Source organism: Pan paniscus, chromosome 6 (genome assembly GCF_029289425.2).
Source record: "Pan paniscus chromosome 6, NHGRI_mPanPan1-v2.0_pri, whole genome shotgun sequence".
Taxonomy (NCBI): domain Eukaryota; kingdom Metazoa; phylum Chordata; class Mammalia; order Primates; family Hominidae; genus Pan; species Pan paniscus.
Genome location: NC_073255.2, coordinates 171,038,104 through 171,057,064, shown reverse-complemented (window position 1 = coordinate 171,057,064; position 18,961 = coordinate 171,038,104). Strand labels below are relative to the sequence as shown.

Genomic DNA, 18,961 nt, shown 5'->3' with positions numbered 1-18,961 from the left:
ATTTGAAGGGATTGTGCTCCCTTCTAAAAGTCTGAGAAAACTAATTTCACATAAAAATGAGCAACAGAAAGTATCTAGTGGAATCCCAAAGTTATTGTGAGAGAAAAAGGAGGAGAGTAACATTCTAACAGACAATGAAAGCTTTCATATAAAACCAGAAAAAAAATCTGCAATCTACTAATTCAGAATAAACGAAAGACATTAAGAAAATGACACAAAACATCAAGGAACAGATAAATTACAATTTTAAAAACTCATGAACTAGGTGGCAGAACTCAGGAAAGAATTAGAAATAAACAAAAAAACCCACCTCAGAAACGAAAACTAAACTAGAAGAAATACAAGAGTGAATAAACATAACAAACAATGGTTTAAGAAAAATAGAATGTGAGCAGGCTAAAAAATTTTAAATAAAAAAGAAATGAATACAGGTAAAAAAGGACTGAAGAGAAAATGATGAATATTTAAGATAAAGAAGACTCAACATACAAACAACAGGCATCCTTGACAAAATAAACATAACAAGGAAACAGCGTAATGATAAAAACTACAATTCCAGTATAAAGTACAAGTGTATCACACACTGTTATCCACATACAAGAACTCAGGAAATATTGTTCCCATAATCCCTCTTGTATCTAGTAAAGAATAAGCTTAGACAACAAAAAACTAGAGCAGTGTTGACCTATGGTCTAATGATGAGTATTAAGTATGTACATACTTGAGAACTAAGACAAAAGGAGAGTATTCAGTGACTATGCTTTGATAGTGTAGCTGTGAATCCATAAATAATGGGGGGGAGAACATTTGTAAAAAATGTTTTTAACTATTTTTTGGTTTTCATTATGGGTGCTGGTGGTATTAGTACTGTTATTCTGAGACTGTTCTGTGTGTAAGATGGGATAAATCAACGGAGTAATTTAATGGGAGATTGTATCATCTCCTGTGTCTTTCAGAGTTAGGGTTCTCAGTGTGGAAGAAAGAGAAATACATAATAGAAAAAAACTTAAGTAAAAATCTTGAAAGTCCTGAATTTGAATTGGAAATACTAACTGAATTTATGAACTATTTTATCTATCCACATAAAAGACCTAGAAATGACAACCACCCCAATAGTAATGAACATCCCTGGTAACAACAATGTGTTCTTGCACTACCATTTCTCACTTAAAGAAACCAAGATTTCTTGAAGAAAAGACTGATTCCAGGTCTGGGACAGGGAAAGCACAAGAAATCATGGATTATCTTGTCATAACAGACAGAAAGACAGCTATGAAAGACTCCACAGGTCACGTTAAAGGACACAGATGCCAACTTGAAAAGGCTTCCATTAGCCAAAGGTAAGATAATATGAATTTCAATAAGGATAAAAAATGCGGTGGGTGGTATCCTTCAAATATGCTTAAATGAAGATCATAATGACCATAAATGATAATTTAAAATTAATTGGTCACCTTCAGAGAATAAAAGGGAGCCAATTCATTATCTTGAAAAAAGCATTAGCTGGGTGTGGTGGCTCACCCCTGTAATCCCAGCACTTTGGGAGGCCGAGGCAGGCGCGTCGCAAGGTCAAGAGTTTGAGACCAGCTTGGCCAATATGGTGAAACCCTGCCTTTACTAAAAATACAAAAATTAGCTGGGCATGATGGCAGGCACCTGTAGTCCCAGCTACTCAGGAAGCTGAGGGAGGAAAATCACTTGAACCCGGGAGGTGGAGGTTGCAGTGAGCCAAGATCGTGCCACTGCACTCCAGCCTGGGTGACAGAGTAAGAGACAGTCTCAAAAAAAAAAAAAAGAAAGAAAGAAAAAAGCATTTAGCCTGCTGATCCTGTAAGAACTGATGAGAGATGAAAGAAGCATCTCTTTATAGTATTATTCCAGCTAATAAAAGAAAATGAAATGATAGAATTACAAAATCATCAGTTTTCAATCCCCAGCATATTAATTGAACTAGGTATTGAACAACAGCTAATATAATAACAGTAGGTGTAAGAAATTTCTTCTGCTAGCTTCTTTTAAATTTCTGCCTACAAATCCTCTTAGTGTTAAAATCTTCCAGCCACTGAAAGGACACAGTACCTGATAAACTGTTCAGAAAATAAGCTTGTTTTTACTTTTCAGAGCTGGATATCTGTATGGCCCTATAGGCGCCTATGGGTGTAGGAAACTTCTGCTAGAAGAACATCACAAAAAGAGAAAAACAGATGTTATCTACCTTTTAATGAAAAATAAATACCACTACTTACTGCCTTGCTAAAGGAACAGACCCTGAATCTGAACAAACTTCTGGATCCAACTGCCAATTGCAGGAAATTCAGGGACAGAAGAACATGATGAATGGCACCATAAGCATGCAACTGGCAAAACCCAAATTGTGGGAGATGCTACAGTCTAAACAGAGTCCTTTAACAGGAACTTGTAAAGAAAAGAAAAGGCTGGGTGGAGAACCTGTAGATTAAAAGATACTGTAAATATATATTATTTATTTTAAAATAGATAAGACTAAACTAGAATCTAAGGATGCACACTTGTGCAATAAAACCAAAAAGGAATATAAGGAATTGGTTACTACAGAGTCAGAATGATGGTTACCTTTGGAGGGAGGGAGAGTAGGATGGGGCTCATGGAAGGGCTTCTGGAGTGACTGGAAAAGTTCCATGTCCCAACTTGGGGAGTGGTGACAAGGAGGTTTGCCTTATAATAATCTATACATTTCTTTTCCTTGTTTTTTAATTTTATAATTTAAGAAAGGGTAAGAAAATATATTGTATTTTGATAACATAGAACTTAAATATGAGGTAGAAGATTGGGACTTGAGGAAAAATTAAAATGTCACTGTGCTTCTTACCTATTAATATCTTACTAAAAATGTGATATCTTATGCGGATAACATTTGTTCTAGCATTGTCTTGATTTAGCAAATAAAAATATAATATTGACACTTACTGAGCACTTAATATATTCCAGGAAATTGATGTCAACTAACCCCTTTAATCTTTTCAATAACCTAGGACTCGATTACTATTATCTCTACAGATAAGAAAACTACGACTCAGAGAAGACATGTGACTTGCCCACATGACAGTGCTCTAAACTATACTTCCCCCTGTTCCTTCATTCATTCAACAAGTATTAACTGAGCACTACTATGTGCCTACCATTGTATAAAATAATGAATACATCAGGGAGTAACAATGATTTCTGCCTTTGGAGGATTTATAGTCTAACAGGGGGAGACCAACAACAAGCATAATAGATAAGCAAATAGCCTAATGCATTAGAGGGTGATACGAATTTTTCAAAAAAGAAAAAGCAGAGCAGGGAAAAGGGGCTAGGGAGGGCCAAGGAAGGACACAGAGTAGGAGATACAGGTTGCAGTATAAATTAGGGTTTCAGGGCAGACAGCATAGAGGTGGTAAAATGTGAGTTAATAGTTGAAGGAGGAAAGGGAGTCAGCCATGTGGCTATCTGGGGAAAGAGTGTTCCAGAAAGAAGAAACAGTTAGTGCAATGGCTCTAAGGCAGGAGTGCTGGTGGGTTAGAGGTACAATCACTTGCCAGTGTCAGTGGAGCTGAGGTAGGAAGAGGAGTAGTAGGAATGAGATCAGAGACACCAAAGGAACAAGATCATGGAGGACTTTGCAGGAAACTGAAAGACACTGAGTAACATGGAAGCATTGCAGGTATTTGAGCAGAGGGGGCTCATGATCTGACTTAGGTTTGCAATTGATCATTCTGTCTTCTGTGTTTGCAAATAGCCTATAGGGGCAGGGGTAGAACCAAAGAGACCGCTTAAGAGGTGGCTGCCGTGATCTAGGTGACAAATAATGGAAGAGTAGACCAGGATAGTGGGCAGATTCTGGATTCCAGAATAATTTGAAGGTAGGGCCAGTAGAAGTTTTTGACAGATTGGATATTGGGTTGGGAGAGAAAAGAGTACAAAGTTTTTGGCCTGATAACTGCAGATACAGAGTTGGCATCAAATAAGAGTAAGATTTAGGGCAACGATCAGTATTTCAGTTTTGGAAGAAGTGAGTGTAGATAGGGAAATAATGGAAGGGAAAGGAAGAAAAGGAAAAAGGAGAGAAGGGAAGGGAAGGGAAAAGAAAGAAAGGGAAGGACAAAGAACTGAGCCCTCAGATCCTCCAATGAAATTGGAAAGAAAAAGAGAAAGGAGACTGAAAAGGAACAAGAGAAGCAGGGGGAAAACAAAGATTTAATTAAATGGCTCAGACAATAAATCTATTCTTAGAAGAACAAATTTATCATGAGAAGGAATATGATGCTAATTTTAGGAGGACTAGAGATATAGTAAGATAGTCATTATATAATCTATTCCCTGCCCACCTACCAGTTGGAAACAACAATGAAGAAAGGAATCAAAGGAAAACTTTGGAGGAAGGGTTCTAGTACATCACAAATCATTCCTTTGTCCATTCACTTTTACTCATTCATAGGTTCAGCAAAATTTATCGAAGCCGTGCAGGGGGTCAGACAACCACACTAGATGTTGGGAAACCATCTACGAACAAAGCGGAGTATCTCATCTCAGGAAGGCCAGTGTGTGACATCGCCAAGAGACTGGGAAACTGCAGCAGACTGTGGTATCTGAGCGTCATATAATGCTTAGAAAAAGGGATATTGGGAATTGGCCTCATGAAGAGCAGAAGAACAGCTTTGAGATGCTGATCTGTGCCCCTATGAACCTAACTGAAGCTTTTTTATGACAAAGGACATATTGAAAGTGAAACAGTTTAGAGCAGGGGTGTCCAATATTTTGGCTTTCCTGGGCCACACTGGAAGAATAATTGTCTTGGGCCACACATAAAATACACGAACATTAACAATAGCTGATGAGCTAAAAAAATACATTGCAAAAAAAATCTCATAATGTTTTAAGAAAGTTTATGAATTTGTGTTGTGCTGCATTCAAAGCTGTCCTCAACCACATGTGGCCAGCAGGCTGTGGGTTGGACAAGCTTTGTTTAGAGCCGTGAGGATCCTGAGTTCAAATTAGACACAAAGAGCAGAGGGCAAAGATACTGGAAATCAAATGTCTTCTCTCGAGATTCACATCGATCCCTGGGTGACAGAGCAAGACTCTGGCTCAAAAAATAAATAAATAAAATAAAATAAAATAAAAAAGATTCACATTGATGTGTTAATACTGAAAAATGCACCTGAGTAGAAGAAGGCATTTTTCTTCTGAAATCAAAATAGACATTCCTAAGCTGTGTGATACTTGGACAAGCAGCCTCTTCCCTGAGCTGACCTGGGTCCTGAGAGTACTGAAAGGAAATGGTGCTTGGTGGATGCAAGTGCCTAATACTTTGTCACCACCGGTCCACTTTCTCATTTCCCCTTCATACAGTTGGTACTTACAGGATTGTACTGGCCTTGTCTGCTGTACACATATATTTGCTAAATTGTCTCTCAATGAATTGGTCATTCAGCAATTTTTCTTTCTGGAGAATTGGCTCTCAGTGACTTGGCCTGCTTCAGGGGTAAAGGGGTTGGAGGAGCCGGTTGCAGAAACAGATATGATGGAGGTAAAGGAAGTCAAGCTTCTTCTAGAAGGAAAAACCTAGTCACAATAGCAAATCCAGAGCAAGAAGCCTTAACTAAGTCAGCATAGCCTTCATGTATGCTTTCCAGGGAGCCAACCATTCAAAGAGCATTGGGTTACTATCAGGGAGGGAGACTGAAGTATAACAATATCTGGCAAGTAACACACAAGAACTTAGACACTTAGACATCTGTAACCTATACATGAGTGTTGCAAAAATAAAAACCTCTCACTGATAGGGTTGGTTATATATTTTTTGCAACAGTAAGAAAAGAGCTGTGCACTTTTTTTTTACTCAAACCTGCAAAGAAAAATGTTTAAGTGTTTATGAAGTAAGGCTGATTAAAATTACATTTACAGTTCTCTAAGATTCTCTTAGAGATGTTCAAATTAATGTGCTTTGGGAGTCATTCAGAAAAGTAAGTACCATTTAAGACAGGAAGAGAGAAGAAATAAAGCAACAAAGAATTGTATAAGCAAGGAGTGAGAAAATGAGTAAATTGGATATTTTATTAAATTATCTAAATTCATATTAAATTATGATCACATTTATAGAGAGAAAGAATTTTATATTTATAAATGATTGGAGTAGCAATCAAGAAATGTGGTGTTAGCAGATTTTGTTCAGATTAAAGAGTAAAAAATAATATTCTTGGGCATTTCTTCCTAACAAAGACAAATTATTTAGGTTCTAGAGGAAACCTCCAGTGACCTTAGGAATAGGGAATAAAGGGCCTGGTGCGGTGGCTTATGCCTGTAATCCCAGCACTTTGGGAGGCCAAGGTGGGCAGATCACGAGATCAGGAGTTCGAGGCCAGCCTGGCCAACATGGTGAAACCCCATCTTTACTAAAGATACAAAAAATTAGCCAGGTGTGGTGGCACGTGCCTGTAAACCCAGCTACTCAGGAGGCTGAGGCCGGAGAATCGCTTGAACCCAGGAGGCAGAGGTTGCAGTGAGCCGAGATTGTGCCACTGCACTCCAGCCTGGATGATAGGGTGAGACCCTGTCTCAAAAAAAAAAAAAAAAAAAAAAAATTAAAAACAACTGTCAGTATGTTGGAAGTCAGTAATACTGAGGATTTCCACATCCCATTAGCCCATTTTCTACTCAAAGAAAGAAGGTAGTAGTAAGAGGGCTAGGGATACACTGACCTTATCCCATCAGTACAAGTAGACCAGAAGATCTCACTACTAGAATATTAATTCTATAAGGACAGGGACCAGGCCCATATTGTTCTAGTGTCTGCAGCAGGGTCTGATCAGGAAATGTCTGCTGATATTGAAAAATCAAATCAATATCCTACATACATGATAAGAATTCAACAAATATAGGATGGGTAGATAAATAAATAAGTGAGGAAATGGGAAGAAGGGATGGTAAGGGAGGAAGGGAAGGAAGCAGGGAGGAAGAGAGGAAGGAAGGAAGAGAAAAATGAAAGGAAGGAAGGGAGAGAGAAAGTAAAGAAGGCAGGGAAAAGGAAGACAAGAAGTAAAGAAGGGAGGAAGAGAGGGAGAAAGGGAGGAAAGAAGGGAGGAAGAGAGGGAGAAAGGGAGGAAACAAGGGAGGAAGAGAGGGAGAACAGGAGGAAGGAAGGGAGGAAGGGAGGGACGGAGGGAGGAAAGGAGGGAGGAAGGAAGGAAGGAAGGAATGGAGGGAGGAAACAAAGAAGGAAGGAAGAAAGGAAAGAAGGGAGAAAGGAAAGAAGAAAGGAAGGGAGGAAGGAAAAAAAGGAAGGTCCTTTTGAATATGGGAATGGAGACGATGGCTATGAGAGCAAAGGCTCTTTCTAAGCTTGATCAATAGCAATGACAGAATGAACTCATCTGCCAATAAACTATCACAGACCACAGACACTACTTTCTTACATGGCCACACCTCCTTTGACTCATTATTTCACTTTTCTCAGATTTATGTTCAGTGGGGTAGCAAGCTGGGTCTCCCCCTAATGTGGGCTACTGCCATGATCCTCACTCTCTTCAAATCCTTCAGATGGATCATCAAGTTGGACTCTGGCTGATTTGGGCTTCAGCATCACCCTTGGATCCTCGCCTTATAGATTGCTCTTAATTTTTCAAACTACAGCCCTCAGAAAATCCTGCCCAATCCCAGAGTGGGTTATGCTAACTCACTGCGGCTTGTCCGGCTAATGAACAGAACAAATAGCCTTCCAGTTCGCCAGGTGGCCTCGTAAACCTCACAAACAATTGCCAGCATCTCCAGGTCCCTCAAGACCCTTTTCAACTATTACCACCATTTTCCCCCTCTGGAGATAAGCACTCTCCTGACTTTTACAGTAACCACTTCTTCTTTATAGTTTTATCACCTAAATGTGCTTCCCTAAATACTGTGGTTTAATATTGCCTGTTTTAAATTGTATATTAATGGAATCAGATGGCATGTATAGCGCGTATTCTTTCTAGTTAGAATTCTTTAGTTCAACAGTATGTTTGTGAAATACAACCAAGAAGTTAATTTTGTTGGTTTACATTACTGTACGTATTTTATTATATGACTATTCAAAAATTTACATAGCTGTTCTACTGCTGATGGACATGTGAATTTCTAGTTTAGGACTATTATGAACAATGTTACTATAAACATTTTTGCACATATCTTTTGGTACACATAACCAGTCATTTCTATTGGGTATATACACAAGAATACCACGGTTGAGGTATAGGGTATCTGCATGTTCAACTTTAGTAAATAATGCTCAACTATTTTCCAAGTTATACCAATTTAATTTTCCATCAGTTCTCTTATAAGAGTTTCCATTGCCCCACATATTGATAGTCTTTATAATTTTAGTACTTTTAGTTTATGCATAGTAGTATCTCATTGCGATTATATTTTGCATTTCCCTGATTAGTAATAAGGCTGGGTATCTCTTCATAAGAATATGGGCTATCTGGATATTATTTTGTGGAGGGATTTTCCTATGGGTTACCTATTTTTTTCTTAATAATTTGTGGGAGTTCTTTATATATTTCGGATACACTTTGTTGGTTATAGTTACGGCAAATATCTCCCCACTCTCTGTAGTCTGTCTTTTTTTTCCTCCTTAATGCTGTGTTTTCAGTTAACAGGAGATCTTAGTTTTAATGTACTGCAATATTCCAGATTTTTCCTTCATAATGAATGCTTTTTGTGTTACATTTAAGAAATCTTGACCCCATGATCATAAAAATATTATCTTACATTATTTTTTGAACTATTATTATTTTGCTTTTCACATTTTATAGATAATCTACCTTAATTTTTATATATGGTGTCAGATCAGGGTTAAATCTAATTTTGTTCCTATTTATATCTAATTAATGCTATACAAAAGGCATCACTTTCCTGCTGCTCAGCAGTGTCACTTTTTTTCATAAATCAACTTTCCATGTGTGCATGGATCTATTTCTGGGCTGTTATTTATTTTACTTGTATATTTTAGTGGTGATACCAGCATTTTCAGATACATATTAAAATCAGATTATTAATTTCCACAAAAATGTGAGAATGTTTTTGACTGGATTGCTTTGAGCATATAGACCTATTTGAAGAAAACAGACATTTGTATAATATGGAATATGGAGCCATGCAATCCATAAACATGGTCTATCTCTCCACTTTTTAGGTCTTTAATTTTTCTAGAAAATATGTTTTACATTTTTCTGAATAGAGGCATTATACACCTTTTATTAATTTGTTTTTAAATATTTGACACTTTGGATGTTACCGAACATAGACAGATAGATAGATAGATAGATAGATAGATAGATAGATAGATGGATAGATTTTTTTTTTTTTTTTTTTTTTTGAGATGGAGTCTCCCTCTGTCACCCAGGCTGGAGCGCAGTGGCGCGATCTCAGCTCACTGCAACTCCGGTCTCCCAGGTTCAAGCGATTCTCATGCCTCAGCCTCCCATGTAGCTGGGACTGCAGACGTGTGCCACTACGCCTGGCTAATTTTTGTATTTTTAGTAGAGATGTTAGCCAGGCTGGTTTCAAACTACTGACATCAAGTGATCCTCTCATCTCAGCCTCCCAAAGTACTGGGATTACAGACGTAGGCCACCACACTTGGCCTGAAAATATATTTTTAAAAAACTAAATATATTTAAAATTGTTGCTATTAGGTAGAAATTTATTTTTGTATGTTTTATGTTTCTAATAATCTTGTCAAATGCATTTATTAACTATTTTCAAGCTTTACACTATTTATTTCTTGTTTATGCTTTATTGCACTGGCTACGACCTCTGACACCATGTTGAATTACTTATTTATTATTCTACTCCTTCTGCCAATTAGATTAAAAATAATACATTTCCTAATCTTCTTTTAGTATCATCCTAGAGATTAAAATATGTTTTCTTGACTCATCAAAATCTGATAATCTGATATTATTACATTTACCCTCTTCCTAGACTTCAAATGCAAGGATTCTAGAACATTTCATCTCCATTTATACCCTTCTTGACTTATTATAATTGTTGTCATAAATTTAGTTTTATTTTTAATTTCTATATTTTAATTAAACATTTTTTATTGAGGTAAAATATACACATATAATTTACCATCTTTACCATTTATAGATGTACAGTTAATGGTGTTAAATACATTTATATTTTTTCCCTTCATTCCCCGTATTTTAATTTTATACATTTTAATTCTATGTATTGTTAAAGCCATTGCTGTTTTATATAGTCAGCAACCCTTTAGATTTACTCATGTATTCAGATTTACTCATGTATTACCCTTTGTCTTGTTCTTCATTTTTTTCTCCATCTATGACACTCTCTATCTGAAATCATTTTCATTCTGCCAAAAGAAAATTCTCTACTGTTTCCTTTCATGTAGGCTTCCTGTGACAAATTCTGTTTCTTTGTCTAGAAATACCTTTAATTCACCTTCATTTTTGAATGATATCTTCACTGGGTCCAAAATTCTAGGTTGGCAATAAGTTATCACCTTAAAGATATTCTTTGTCTTCTGGCTTTCATGATTTCTTTTGGAAAGTCAGCTGTCAACCTAATTGTTATTACTTTTTTTGAAAGTAATTTTATCCCCTATGACTGCTGTTTAGGTATTTTCCTTTGTTTTTAATTTTAGTACAATATGATTTCAAAACAAATATGTGTCTAAGTTGGGTTTTTAAGATTTATTTAATCTATGGCTTGATGACTTTTATCAGGACCATAAAGTTTCAACCATTATTTCTTCAAATCTTGTTTCTCTTCCACTTCTTCTCTCCTTTTAGGATTCAATAACATATGTTAGAACTTCTCATGTTTGCTTTATGTCTCTTACTCACTCTTCCACTATATTTCCCATCTTGTTATGTTTCTAAGATTTATTTTTCTTATCAACTTTTCAGTCTATTAATTCTCTCTTTAGCTGTGTCTAATTGGGTATCAATTTCAGTTACTGTTTCCCCCCAGGTTTTATAATTTCCATTTAGTTTTTTTTTATTGTCTCCACTTTTGCTGAAATTTACATTTTTGTCTTATATCTTGGCCATTATAAATGCAGTCACATTAAAGTCTTGCTTTGATAACATCAATGCTTGGAGGCTTCAAAATATGTATTTAATGCTGCCAAAATCTGAAGGCTCTTGTAGGCCTGTTTCCTATCATCTGGGGATTCTGTTATTTTTAGTTCATGTTTTCCCATGTCCTTATGTGCCTGGTTATTTTTCATTACACATTAGACAGTGTATTTACAACATTATTTATATACATTTTTTCTGCCATGGACCTAGGGACATCTGGGATCTTTTGAATATAATTTCAGAAATAAGAGTACTTTAACTGTGGCTCCTATGAAGTCCTGACTTCTTTTTGTTCACCTTTACTCCAAGGTTGCAGGCCTTCAGTTACCAACCTAAAGAAAGCATCGTTTGCTAAGTTTACTTCCCTGATGGACCTCATACTTTGATGTTATTGTCCTAGTTCCACAAGACTCTCAAAGTGTCAGTTCAGCCCTCAACCATGTCTACCTCAATTAGCAAAAGTCCATAAGAATAAGTGGCCTCTGGTACCAGGTTCACCTCTCAGGATCATCCTCCCCTAATTCCTGGCCAGATAAACTTTCATCTTCTGTTTATTCTCTGATCCCTTCAAGTAGATATTTTTTAAATCCAGATTTTCTAGTTGTTCTCAGCAGGAAGGTTACTCTGAATTACCAGGTCTGCCTTTAGTGGAAGCAGAAGTCCAATTAACCACTTTTCAGGTATCTGAAGGTTCTTGGTGATACAGGGATGCTGATGATCCCCCAAAGGAGAGCTGCTGTTCTTGAATATAAAGAAGTACAGCTGAGGGCCTGAGTCCTTCCTCACTCCCTGCCTACCATCACTGCCATAGCGACAACATTTGTTCTGTAGTCAATCATTTACAAAGAAGTTTCATGTGCATCTGACACAATGACATTGTAAGATAGGTATTATTATTTCTCTGTATGTACTTTACAGAAGAGGAAATGGCATCTCATAGCAGGTAAGTGGCTTTTGTAAGGTTACCCAGTAGATGGCAAGGCTGTCACATTATTCAAAAGTTGGTGCATTTTTCCTCTTGGGTCAAGAAGCCAATAGTTAAATGGAAATAGAAATGAACATAGATGAAATACACACATAAACATGTACTTACCCAGCTAGTTATGACATGTGCCATATGTGACTACCAAGAAATAAGACTGGTTTCCTTAAGACACACACAAAACCAGCCTCGTTATTTTGTAATCACAACTCACACACATGTCATTGCATGTGATGGCCAAGGGAAGAGGAGAATATTAGATTACAGAGGCGGTATAGAGAAGGCCTCATGTACACAGTGAGTTTTGAGGTGGATTTGAGCGGAAGAGAAAGAATGCAATCTTTAACATAAGTGGGAATGGTGCTTCAGAGAAACAGAACCAGAAACACACACACACACACACACACACACACACACACACATTGGAGATGGGAATTTCTACCTTGTCCATCACTGTCAAAGCCCTCATAATAGTTTGCAAAAGAAAATATAAACACATTCAATGTACACTTAAGACACCAAAAAGCACAAAAATGCCTTTTTTCTTTTGGATAATTTAAGATAAAGGTTTTTGACAGAGACAGCTGCAATTACTTTCTTCCATCCACTCAAAAGTTCCAAAAAGACATGGAAATTTACCTTGGGAAGGTAAGATGAGAAAAAACAACAACTTCTTCTTAGGGTTGCAGTGAGGGGTATGTGAAATAACCTACACAAAAGCTCTTTCTAAATTATAAATGCTGCATAAAGGCAATGTGTGTTCTCTAACACACATCATAATGTCTCATGGAATCTTCTGTTGTGATGGTCTCAAAAAGGTATGTTGCTTGTTTTGCAGCATTATACCAGCTGTGAAAAAGGTTAACAACCTGTGAGATCTCCTAAAATGTGATAAATACCTGCAAATTCCAAGAGAACTGAATTCATAATCTTTAAAAGAAAAATGAGGCACCAAACATAATCTTAGGTGAATTCACCCACATATATGACAAGAGCAATTCAGTATTATATTTGCCCTAATTTCTTAAGAGTGAATCTGTTAGTTCTGAGGGAATTTGATTTGCTTTTCTATGAAACTACCTTGTTACATTTGTATTTCCACCTAAACTACTAGCACTGAGAGGCAAAGGCACCAGAACCTCAGGGCTCTGCAAATTACTACCATCAGGGATCAGTAAATGCCACAGTGCTGACACTGGACACAACACATGCTCCACACTGGGTTCCAGATGCTGTGGATTATGGGGGCTGCTCAGTTTCTCAGGGAGGGGCACTGTAGGCAAGGAGCAATCTGGTGTAAAAGTTCATGAAACTCTTTCCAGTAACAGGTGGCCTGGGATATTGGGTCCTTTCCCCCACCAATCATCACCAGGGTGGCCCCTTCCACTCTCACACTGCCTTTTTATCCTCTCCTCTCTCCAGTTTCCCCATACTGTCTTCATTTTATATTAAAATGTTACGGCTGAATCACAGTTAGGAGCACAGAGTGGGTTTTTTTTTTTTTTTCCAGTTCTGTTCCCCTGTCCCCAGCCCTTAGTACCTTATTGCCCTTGACCAACACTTTTTTTTTTTTTTTTTTTTTGAGATGGAGTTTCACTCTTGTTGCCTTGGCTGGAGTGCAGTGGCGAGATCTCCGCTCACTGCAACCTCTGCCTCCCTGGTTCAAGCGATTCTCCTGCTTCAGCTTCCTGAGTAGCTGGGACCACAAGCGCGAGCCACTACACCCGACTAATGTTTTGTATTTTTAGTAGAGACGGGGTTTCACCATGTTGGCCAGGATGGTCTCAATCTCTTGACCTCGTGGTCTGCCCACTTCAGCCTCCCAAAGTGCTGGGATTACAGGCGTGAGCCACTGCGCCCAGCCAACCAGCACTCTCTTTAATTAGGCCCCAACATTTTCTAACAGGTGATATTTAGATTGGACTTTTTTTTTTTAGCTTTTAAGTTCAGGGGTATATGTGCAGGTTTGTTAGGTGAACTTGTGTCATGGCGGTTTGTTGTACAGACTATTTCATCATCCAGTTATTAAGCCTAGTACCCATTAGTTATTTTTCCTGATCCTCTCCCTCCTACCACCCTTCACCCTCTGATAGACCCCAGTGTGTGTTGTTCCCTTCTATGTGTCCATGTGTCCTCATCATTTATAAGTAAGAACATGTGGTACTTGGTTTTCTGATCCTGCATCGGTTTACTAAGGATAATGGCCTCCATGTTCCTGCAAAGGACATGATCCCTGAACACGTTTAAATAAACCATGAATACCCATTAAGTGGAAGAGGGGTGCAAGTCAATGGCGTGTGCTTCTGCCTATCAGTGTGAATCCAGCTGTGCATCAGGACAGCCCACCTGGGAAATGGGCTGCCTCTGATTGTCAGGGTGCAGGCTTACCACTAAGGAATAAAGACAGACAGGATTTAGTGGTCTGAAGGTTTGCATTCTGGATTTCCATGTCCCAAGCGGACATTAAAGAACTGATGCTGTATTTGAAAGTCCAAGAAGCATCAAGCCACACCATCCAAGAAAGCTGGAATACCAAGGGCAGGAGAGAAAGCTGTGGGCTGATCTGGAAAGAGCTGGATTTCCCAGGACCAGAAGGACAAAGAGTGATAGGTTCCTCATGTAGAGGGAGCCTTACCTGTTGACTTCTACCCATTACCCCAGGTATAGCAAGATCTCAGGGGTAGGTATAAGAAAAAAACCTACTAGTTAGTTGGGCTCATTGACTCATGCCTGTAATTCCTGCACTTTGGGAGGCTGAGGTGAGAGGATCACTTGGGGCCAGGCGTTCAAGGCCAGCCTATGCAACATGTCAAGACCCTGTCTCTACAAAAGAAAAAAGTAAAAGAAAAAAGCTACTAATAGTAGGAAAAAGTAGGATATGGAGAATACCAGGGCCACTGGCTCAGAATGGGATTCAGTGCCTTAGATAAGAAGCATCTCCATGGCAACCATGGTGGTTATGAGGCTAGAGGCCCTTCTGCAATTTCCCAGGATTGTGTAACTCTCGGGATTCTTGAACTTAATCCAAATATGGGGAGTGATCCCCATTTCTAACAACATTTGATTTCCCACAAATCCTGGTGGGATGGGAACAATTCCAGATTTCATTGATTTTGGATAAATATGACTTTCCTACACTCAGTATCATGGAACAATACTGAGCCTGAGCCACAGGTCGTGCCTTCTGCCCTGCCACAGGTGACCACACAGGCAGGCTAATATGACCGCCACAGCATGGCTTGAAAAGTCAAGCTGGGCTGGGTAGATTCTCCTGCCTTCAGCAACTTGAATTAAAGAGATGGAAGGAAGTTGCCAGGAAGAATGAGCACAGAGCCAAGAGGCCTAGGACAGTCGGGGCTGGATGGCGCATCAGAGTAGTGCTCAAGCTAGTGGGAGCAAAGCCTGTGGGCAAATGCAAGAGGCCAGCCAGGAGAGGGAGGGCTACCACATGCAGGAAATAGAAGCAGGGAGATACTGTTTCTTGCACCTAGAACACCCAACAACTATTGTGACTCAGTGAGAGTAAAATGTATATAGCATACTATATCTGTATATACCCCAGCCTAAGACTTTTTGCCTGAAGTAATCAGTAATCATTCTGATTCTTTTGACCACTGAACACTGCCAATGGTTCTGACTTGATGCACCTATTTGTTTAGAACAGGTTATCCTTGGCAGGGCATGGTGGCTCACACCTGTAATCCCAGCACTTTGGGAGGCCAAGGCAAGCAGATCACCTGAGGTTGGGAGAGCCTCACCAACAAGAGAAACCCCATCTCTACTGAAAATACAAAATTAGCTAGGCGTGGTGGTGCATGCCTGTAATCCCAGCTACTCGGGAGGCTGAGGCAGGAGAATCGCTTGAACCTGGGAGGCAGAGGTTGCGATGAGCGGATATCACACCATTGCACTCCAGCCTGGCAACAAGAGCAAAACTCCGTCTCAAAAACAAACAAACAAACAAACAAAAAAAACAGGCTAGCCTTAAGGAATCACAAGGAATTGACAACCAAAACAAAAAGTTCTGTTGCTTCTGCAGCAGATTGCAATTGCAATTAAGTCTCTTTGTATTCCCAGATCATCACATAAAAATGATTACAGATGGAAAACAAGTACAACCTAATCTGAATGCAGTGCCAATTTTGCATTCAACACTCCTGTGCATGCTGCTTTCTCAAAACTTTCAGAGAAATAAGTTGGGACTAAGTGATGCGACTGGTTTAAGAAGTGCTAAGTTATAAAACACGGACTCTTGGAGTGGACTCACTTTTCAGGCTCAGCCCAAGAATACTCAAATTTATACCCTAGCAACAAAGCAAGTTTTCCCTTGAAATACATCTTTCACTGCATTAATTTTCTTGTAGTGCTTTTCTGTTCTTACAAAATAGAAGATTTGAATGTCAGAATTTTCACTGGGAGCCCGGGAAAAAGGTACTCACAGAATCTGATATTGAATATTCTACTTTTAGAACGAGTGTCTATTCTCAGGGATGTACAAAGAGTCAAAATCCTGTCTTCAGCTGACACTAGTGAGAGAATAATTTTGGGGAAACTTATTAGTCTCAAAATATTAAATCCCCTCTTTGTCTGACATTGTATAGAGCTCAGTTGTTGCTTCACCCCTTCTATTCCTCTCTTACCGCTGGTGTTTTTTTGGCTGAAAGTTTGGCCCATAATTTAACGAGGTAGTTTCTGTCTGTAGAATGCAGGAAATCACCCATATTTGAAGAAATATACTTTGTAGGATGCGCTTCAGGTTTCAGGTGGGATGTCTTAACATCTGGTAGGAAAAAAAATAAAGTTTAAAATAAAAGTCATAATATAAACGAAATTTCTGAAGTGATAGAAATGTTTTATATTTTTATTTGCCCAAACATAACAAGCTAGATACTTAAAATCTGCGCATTTCAACTTTAAAATAAAATAAAAATATATCTTAGAATAAAATAACTCATAATAATAAAATCAGCCTATAATACCTAATAGATATATCCTCCAAATATATCCAATACGTAATCAATTCAGGCTTATAAATAGAATCAAAAGAAGTAAGACATGTCAAAAACAGTGGCTTCTAGATATTTAATTGAAAAATTACCCTTATAATGACTTTTCATTTGATGAAAGTCCAAAAGGCTAAAAGGAAAATAAACTATGCAATGCTAAGAGGCTTTGAAATAGAATGGAATGATGAGGCCACTGTTTAACAGAATTTATTCGTAAATAATATCTAATGTTTCCTTTAAGATGTTAGAATGTTCAGAGACCTAGAATATAAGAATACTGTATAAATTTTTATTACTGCTCATTCACAGAGGGCTAGGAGTAAATAGCTTTGGCTATATGGGAGCATCAACACTTTCAGGAGTATTGCTTTTAAAATGCTAAAATAAATGATATCCACATGTACCTTCAGTCAATATGATGGACTGAGCAGAAGTGGAAAGCTACCCCCACCCAAAGATGAAAAAAATACTAATATATAACATAAATTTGTTTTGTTTTTAATACATAGTAAGGCGGAAACTAAGAAAGAAAATTTTCTAGGCACTACAAGTGTAGTGAAGGCTCGAAGTCAGAGGAGTGGGAATTGATGCTAACAGGTCAGAGGGCATCAGGGGCTGAGGTTTGAATACATGGTATGAGTGGGGGAAGCCACAGCCCCTGCATGCTTGGCACACAAGACCCGACTTGGCCAAGTGCAATGGCTAACATGTGTAATCTCAGCACTTTGGGAGGCTGAGGTTGGCAGAACACTTGAGCCCAGGAGTTTGAGACCAGCCTGGCCAACATGGTGAAACCTCATCTCTACAAAAAAATACAAAAATTAGCCTGACGTGGTGGTGTGTGCCTGTAATCCTAACTAATTGGGAGGCTAAGGTGGGAGGATCACTTGAGATCAGGAGGTAGAGGCTGCACTCCAGCCTGGGTGACAGAGTGAGACCCTGCCTCAAAACAACAACGACAAAAAAAAAAAAAAAGAAGAAGAAGAAGACCTGGACTGTTTGATAAGTTGACAAGTTGGAAAAGGGGTATCTGGAAATGTCAGTCCACACATGTAGGGACTTTGCCTGGGGACAGATTCTTACCTAACCAGATGATAGAAACACCTGTGGGAAATCAGACTCTACTTTGGTTTGGAATCTGAACTTGAACTCCTCCCAAACTGTGTGGCAATCCCAAACCAATAACACAAGGTAAAAGTTGTTGCAGACAAGTAAAACTATTTAATCATGGTAAGGAAGTCTAAAGTTCCACCTAGCCCCTGTCTTGAGAAAGGGAGTTTGAACAGATGCAACAAATGGGCAAGGACTATATCCAAAGAATTTCAGGTAATAGAACAATATAGAAAGGAATATTAAAGAAACTGTGTTTAATCACAAAGTGACAAAATGAGACAGCTGTACGCAGAAACATTCTCTGTTGAATCTCTGTGATAAAAGTCACTTGACCTATATTTATTGAGCACCTGCTATGTACCGACTGGTGCTCTAGATGCTGGGGATACAGCAGTAAATAAAAAGTTCTTGACCTGTGGGGATTACATTCTAATATTGGAGTCGGACAAATAACACATTAAATAATATCAAGTAATGACAAGGGTGATGAAGAAACAGGAAGCCGGATGAGGGGACAGCATGAGAGATGGCATGGTGGTCAGAGGAAGTCCACCTAAGGTGGTGACATCTGAACAAATATTAAAAGGCATAAAGAAGAACAGCATTCAAACATCTGGGGGAAACTAGATGAGACAGGAAAAGTGGCTGGTATAAGAACATAGATGTATCCTTAATATAACTTCATCACAGTAAACAATTCAGTGTGGCTGAGGCAGAAACAGAGAGAGAGAGACAGAGAGAGAGAGAGAGAGAGA

General features: G+C 38.5%; 1 protein-coding gene across 4 annotated transcripts in view; it reads right to left on the bottom strand.

Annotated features, from left to right (window-relative positions):
• The window catches only part of LRGUK (leucine rich repeats and guanylate kinase domain containing), a 154,160-nt gene that overhangs the window by 40,036 nt on the left and 95,163 nt on the right, over nucleotides 1-18,961 (bottom strand). For all 4 annotated transcript variants that reach the window (XM_055115385.2, XM_055115386.2, XM_055115383.2 and 1 more), the window contains exon 16: nucleotides 16,728-16,867. In XM_055115385.2, the coding sequence (XP_054971360.1) occupies nucleotides 16,728-16,867 (140 nt within the window). The remainder of the gene's footprint in view (nucleotides 1-16,727; nucleotides 16,868-18,961) is intronic.